General features: G+C 46.6%; 1 protein-coding gene across 1 annotated transcript; it reads left to right on the forward strand.

Annotated features, from left to right (window-relative positions):
* Positions 1 to 1,484: 1,484 nt before the first annotated feature.
* Positions 1,485 to 5,955, forward strand: LOC121024377 (AF4/FMR2 family member 2-like). The gene is made up of 3 exons (XM_040466609.1): positions 1,485 to 1,834; positions 2,343 to 2,406; positions 5,542 to 5,955. The coding sequence occupies exons 1-3, from the start codon at positions 1,497 to 1,499 to the stop codon at positions 5,707 to 5,709; spliced, it is 570 nt and encodes a 189-aa protein (XP_040322543.1). The 5' UTR covers positions 1,485 to 1,496; the 3' UTR covers positions 5,710 to 5,955.
* Positions 5,956 to 7,376: the final 1,421 nt, after the last annotated feature.

Here is a 7,376-nt window from a genome sequence, read left to right on the forward strand (position 1 = left end):
GCAGCAGATTGAGAGTGGATTGGGGAGGCTAGCGGGGGTCCAACCAGGAGGCTGATGGTCTCGGTCAGAAGCCACGAGGACCTGCACTTTGAGGCTTCAGAGGAGGGAGGGACAGACTTGGGAAACACTGGGAAGATGGAATGAATAGGACTTTGGAATTGATTGGATAAGGGCAATGAAGAGGAAGAAATTAAAGATGAGATACAGCTGTGAAATTCATTTTATTCTGAAGCTCTTTGCAAAAGAGTTTTAGGAACATTGTCATTTTTTGAAAGGAAAGAATTTACAGAACTCCGGTATATAAAGCTGATTGAGCAGAGCAGCTCAGATGGAAGGCAAGGTCGGGAGACACTGGTTCCAGTGTTCCTACCCCAGGGATGACCACAGTGCCCTTACTGACATGGAGAAATCCAACCTTGGTGACACGGAAGACCATCTGCCATTAATGGAAAGAGGGGACTGCTTTGGTTATCAAATTGGTTTCAGAGCACTTTGAGGTACTAATGTGCCATCTTGGTGGTAATGATCCAGAGGTGATCACTGCAGGTCTAGAGCTCCAGAGAGAAGGTAAGATCAGGTTTCCATTTGGCAGTAATCTGCATGTTGTCAAATCTGTGCCAATGCATACACGATTGGCAAATCCTGCCAAGGTCAAGGAAGCAGAGATCTGAGGAATGAACCTTGGTAGATACCAACCTTAGGGAGATACCAACTCAGAACAGCAGAAGGAGGAAGAGGTCCCATGGCAAAGCATGGCCAGAAATAGAACAGTCAGGATCATCCCACCATTGCCAGGTGGGGAGGGTGGAGTCTACCGTGTGAACAAGGCATATGGTCTCGTGACACATACTGTCACAGGATTATAAATCTTTTCCCCTACTTTCTTCATCTGGATCCCACTCTTTTTATGGGCCATGACAGTTCAGAGTGAAACCCAGAAGTCTCTTACCCATTTGGTTTTTGATCTGGTCGAGCTGTTACCACCCCGGAGGCCCTCAGGTGACATAGACACAGACATCAGTCAAGACCTCAGTGAACAAAAGGGCAGCTTCAGCCCTGGTCCCAGGCTACAAGGCCTGGTATGCTGGTATTTGCTGCACTGAATTTGGTATTTTGCAGAGTGACTAAGGTACCTTATTTACCCTAGTGAAAGTTCTGGGCTGTTCTCTTATCAAAAGTATACATATCAGGTTCACCTCTCTCTCTCTCTGTCTCACTGTCTCTCTGTTTGTCTCTCTCTCTTTCTTGCTCACTTCTCTCTCTCCTTGCTCATCTATCTTTCTTTCCCTCCCTTCCCCCTTCCTTCTGTCCCCACCCACCTCTCCTACCAGATTTGCCAATGGCTGTCTTCATGGGGTAATGGGGCTTACGTAATGACGGCGCTTGACTAGCTTGGGGTTGGTGTCATCACGGAGAAGAAGCTGGTGATATACCAGGGTCACGTATTTATCCTGCAGCTGTACGCGTTGTTTTCTTTTCTCTTGCCTTGTTTCCTAATGTGCTTGACATTCAAAGTGTATCTTTGTCTTTTTTCCCAGGATGGAGACACTCCAAAAAAGACCGCGTCTGCCACCGTCACGGTCACCAACACTGCTATTGCCACTGCCACTGTCACTGCTACTGCCATTGTCACCGCCACTGTCACAGCCACTGCGACCGCCACTGCCACAGCCACTACCACAACCACTACCACAACCATTTCCACCATCACATCTACCATCACTACTGGCCTCATGGACAGCAGTCACCTGGAAATGGCGTCCTGGGCGGCCCTGCCCCTTCTGTCCAGCAGCACCACCAACGTCCGGAGACCCAAGCTCACTTTTGACGACTCGTATGTTGTCCCCCAGTTATCATGGACACGGCAGGGCGGGGGGTGGAGGCTTTATGGCTTTTCTAGCACCTTCCACGTGTCACCCAAAGTAAGACCTCGGCAGTAGCTCCTCCTCCCCACGCACAGCTCTGTCCCCACCAAGAAATGTCTTTGGCCCATTTTCATCATGGAGCTCTGTTACCGTTTCCAAAGACAGGTGCTTAATTCTAGGTTGCTTTGTCCCCCTTGCTTATCCGCGTCCTCAGATGGAACAGTGTGTCAACGGCAGCCAGGTTCGTTTGGGTCTGTGGAATGTTCAGAGCACGGAATGGCTAGGTTAGAGGGGCAGTTATGTATCCTAATGCTCCATTACACACTTCACGTTCCACTTCTGGGGATATTTCCAGGCTGGTTGTCATACGAGGGAGGGCATTCACCTGCCCTTTGGAGGGCGTTGTATTGGAATGGATTTATAGCGAAATAATCTGTGATTGTTAACATAAATTATTTATTTATGTCGTTTGTTTAGGGTTCACAATGCTGATTATTACATGCAAGAGGCTAAGAAGCTAAAGCACAAAGCTGACGCACTGGTAGGTTTTGTTCCTCTCGTCGCTTTCCTCCCACTAAGGTGTTATGCTTTGAAGGGGAACCAAGAAGGCACTTTACATACGAGTCAGAGTTCCTCGCTGCTCCGACACAGGGAGACTGGGGCTGGTCGATTCCTCACAGCATAGTTCCCAAGTCCTTGAGAGAGTGTTGCCCTGCCATCGTCCATGCTCTTGCTCTTCCTCCCCTTGCCCTAACTTCAGGAGCTAAATGGCATACGCCACTGCTATCTTTCAAGTGAATTTTCAAGTGACTTTTGAAACTGCCCTGGAGAAAGTGGGAACCCCCACGGGTCCCAATAAATCAGGGCCAGTGTGGCAGAGAGGTTATAGAAAGCTGGTTAAGTGGCCTCAAAAATGGGCTTTGGGAAACCCGGGTGTGTAGAAAAACCTCCGCCCTGTGCTGCATCGATCACATGTTTCCAGAGTGAGGCGTACAGCCAGGCGAGGACCCTACACAGAGGAGGGAACTTCTGTCATCTGGATTTCTGAGGACGCATGGCCCCACTGGCTCCAAGGGTCTTGGCCACCTAGATCAACCATGAGCTCAGCATGTTGAGTTGTTCTGACTGCGCCTCCCCACAGGGGGTGTCAACCACGTGTTACAAATCTTTGGGGGCCTTTAAAACAAACATGATGCCCAAGCCATACCCCAGACAAATGGAATCAGAAGTTCTGAGACTGGGACCCTGGTATGGGCATTAACACTCTCCACTGTCCTAGAGAAGGCTCTCAGTGGTATCCTCCACCATGGCATTGGGTCCACCCAGGACTTAGAGGACCCGCGGTGTTAGGCCCTGGCAGGGCTGTGACTCGTGTCAACACCAGCTGCATCTGACGCCTCCCTATTTTCTGTCAGTTCCCCACCATGGTCCAAATTGCTCAGGTATTGCCTACAGCTAACCTTTCTGTGGGGGTGAACCGTCCTTTGAAAACTATTGTCCTCTGCTCCTGCAAATGAAAAAGACACAGCAGGCTCGGGTCCAGCTCCACCAGAGATGCTGGGGAGACGGTGCCTGTGACCATTGTATGGGGGGCCGGTGATATGGAAGGTGTGTCCTCAACTCCGCAGCAGCACAGAAGTGCTCTGGGGTCGACCCTGTCAAAATCAGGGCAAGGGAGCACATAAACGTTCTCTTGACAAGCTGGTCCGTGGGCTCAGGAAGAGTGGGATGTGCAGAGGAGACCATGTGGGTGAGATTTAAAAGAACTGAGAAGCATCACAGCCACAGAGATACATATGTGTGATTAAGAACTAATACTCTGTACCTTCCACTGTCGTCTTTATGTGTACCGCCAAAATCACTCTTGGTCTAAGCCATTTAGAAAATGCATTTTCATTTGTGGGGATTTCATCTCCCACATGGGGGCAAAAACCAGTTTTGGGGGGTAAAGTAAAAAAGTCAGACGTTGCAATGGTGTGTGACCTGCCCCCCCCCCCCCCGGCCAGGCCACAGTACATAAAGAGATAATGAATATATTTTTGGCATTGGAATTTCAGTGGAGCTGTGTGAACAAAATATCTGAAATAGCTCCCTCAGTAGCCAGAGGTGAGGTAGTAATGATGGAAAAAAGGTGGAGAAACACTCATCTAGAGGAAGATATCTTTGCTAGGCTTATATCTGTGTCAGGGCTAGAAGCCCCTCTGTAGTTCAAGCCCCTCGTTTCATGGATGGGGAAACTGAGGCCCAGGAAGGGGGCGTGACCTGGCCACTGATTGGCACTATGGCCATGTAATTTTCCATCTGGACTTCAGTTTCTTGTCTTGGAAAAAAAGAGAGGTTTGGGCTAGGAGATCTTTAAGCAGCCTTGCAGCTATGGGTTTGTGAATGAAAAGTCACTTTGAAAACTCAGGATGTAAAGATTAATTTCCCCATGGGAGAGTCAGTTGGAGCTGGATTACCTAAGGAAATAATGTTGTAAGGCAAGAGAAGAAGGAGATAGTTTGCATATACACACACAGGTTTTCATCAAATCACTTTGAATTTGGTTGAAACCAGTATTTTCCCACAACAGCTTACAGTAAGGAAACCACAGAATTCCTGCGGTATGTAAAAGCCGAAGAACATTTGTTATAGAGTCATTTACAACAAGCGATTGTACTTAATCCTTTGCTAGAGACAGCCTCTCTGCCATTTTGAGAATTGAAACCTTCATAGTCACAAGAAAATTTTTGATAAAAGGTATACAAGAAAATTAAAATAACTAAGTCTGCATTATACTGGTTCTTTTCCATAAAATTCCGTATTAGTGGAATTCTTACATGCCGCTATCAAAAATTGAAAACATTAAACACTGTTATAAAATACTCACTATAAAAGTGTCATATATAATATTCATTACACATAAAAAAGAAATCAGTATGTCTAAGTCAGTTTAATCATGACCATTATCAGGGCTAAAACCTTTTGCAATAAAATTTTACTAAACTAAAATATTTAGTAGTGCTATATTTTTTGGCTTTTTGACACGCTATTTCAGACCATCATTTACAATGAAAGTGATGTGATTATTGTCAACAGTCGCACTGAAGCCTCACATTTGTCATGACAATAGCGTCAATTTGTTACCCTTCTCCTGGGGTGGGAGTCGACGTGTTCCCAAAGAGTTCCAAGCACAGACTGTACGTGGACTTGGTCCAGGAGCCTTACCAAAAGCAGAGTTCATTGCAAGGTCTGTCCATAGGACCCTGCAATGACCAGGCTAGTCCATTCACTGCATAGAAACTAGCCAAGGCAGTGATTTGCATGCCGGGCCACTAAAAAATACTGACGACAACAGTACCACAAATATATGATAACACCACCATGACACGCGCACCACCTTGGCCACCTTTTCTCAACCAGCGCCAGTGTCATGACAATAGAACCTTAAATCAGCTGCATCATTGTCGATACAAAGTCACACATCGACTCCCCTTTCCGTCGCGGGGCCTGTCCTGTGCCTTGGGGAATGTGTGGCAGTCTCTCCGGCCTCGTGCTCATGACCAGAAATATCTCTGGACGTTGCCAAATGTTCCCGGGGGTGGGGGGTGGAAAATTGCCCCAGGTTGAGATCCACTCCTTTATAAGAGGGAGAAGAGAGGCAATATCGTGCTCACGAGCGATCTTCCCGTTTCAGTTTGAGAAATTTGGCAAAGCCGTGAATTACGCCGACGCAGCCCTGTCGTTCACCGAATGCGGCAACGCGATGGAGCGCGACCCTCTGGAAGCCAAGTCTCCGTACACCATGTACTCTGAGACCGTGGAGCTCCTCAGGTTCATGGCCTTTCCAAAGCCATCTTCCTAAGCTCGTCTCCCTCATAATTACAATCTGCTATGTTTTCCAAAAATATCATTTCCTCCTCCTAATGGTTTGTCCCGTGCGTCTTCTTCTTAGAAGCCATCATAATTAGTTCTTACCATTTGATTAACGTCATGGAAAATTTATAGTTGATGGACACTGCCTTGATAAATGACCCCCTTCAGAGGTTATAATGTGAGTGTTATAATTTGCAACATTCATAAAATTAAAATGGAAACGTGGTGGGTGGAACTGAAGTGTGATAATTTTACCATTTGGCATTGACACTTGCCTTTCCACAGCACAATTCAAGAAAGGTGGCACTATCGGTACTCCTGTTATATACCATGTTTTCTAAGTATTTCTGCCTCAGTTATTAAAAAGGGGCCATGATTACAGGCGCCTGGGTGGCTCAGTCGGTTAAACGTCCATCTTAGGTCAGGTCGTGATTTCACGGTTTGTGAGTTCGAGCCCCTGCATCCGGCTCTGTGCTGGCAGCTCAGAGCCTGGAGCCTGTTTCGGATTCTGTGTCTCCCTCTCTCTCTGTCCCTCCCCTGCTCACGCTCTGTCTCTCTCTCAAGAATAAAATAAACATTTTAAAAAATTGTAAAAAGGAGGGGCCGCAGAGTTGACATTTAAGGCCACAGGTGCACAGTAAACTTCCCATGTGTCAGGAATTTCAGGGAAACAGACAAGGTGGTAGCAGGGGGAGGGCCTCTTGTTGGTCTCTATGGAGGAGAATTTGTGGGTAATCAGAAAAATTCCTGGAAGAAGGAGAAAGAAAAGAAAGGCCCATCGTGGTATTTTCCGGTAACCTGCAGATATTTGTAAAATAATTTAATCCACTTCTGAATAGTGGGAAAGCACCATCATTTGCTGGATGGAGTAAATAATTGCTTTTGAGATTGAGTGAGCCGTTCTTTACCTGATAGGTCCTTATTTCCGGGTCACCTCTGGCTCCATTAATTGATTATGCTGGGCCTAGTTTTTACTATGTTGCATGTGTCTGCATAAACGGTTACAAATCTGAGGCCCTTGTAATTAAACCTTCAGACAAACACTGGAAACGTTTAGCATGCGTATTTTCCCAGAAAAGCTCTCCAAAAGATCAAAAGAGTGTGGACTATTCTAAAGGGAAAAAAAAAAAAAAACTATGCTTGCATAGAATCAGATGATTAAGTTAAAGCCACAAAAGTAAGGAGATTATGAGGACAGCAGCCTCACCTTGCCAGGCCAGGCAGCCACCTTCCAATTTTCTGTGTTCAGAGAAGCATGTGAAGTATCTCTCAGACTTACTTTATGCTCTGTGAAAGCCATCACTGCCATTCTGTAGCTTTATAAGGGGAAATTGATTTCTCAGTGTATTCGAGGCTGCCAGTGATTTTCCAAGATGCACAAGATGAAAATTCTCGCAAACTTATAAGGATTAAAAATTGACGGGCAGGGCACTGGGGTGGCTCAGTCAGTTAAGCTTCTGACTCTTGGTTTCATCTCAGGTCGTGATCTCACGGTTCATGAGTTCAAGCCCTGCATCGGACTCTGTGCCGACAGCGGAGGCTGCTTGGGATTCTCTCTCTCTCCCTGTCTCTTCCCATCCCCCACTTGTGCACATTCTCTCTCTCTCTCTCTCCCTCCCCCCCTCCAAAATAAATAAACAAACATAAAAAAATTGA

The sequence above is a fragment of the Herpailurus yagouaroundi genome, unplaced genomic scaffold, assembly GCF_014898765.1.
Source record: "Herpailurus yagouaroundi ecotype Mexico unplaced genomic scaffold, PumYag 64135, whole genome shotgun sequence".
NCBI classification, from domain to species: domain Eukaryota; kingdom Metazoa; phylum Chordata; class Mammalia; order Carnivora; family Felidae; genus Herpailurus; species Herpailurus yagouaroundi.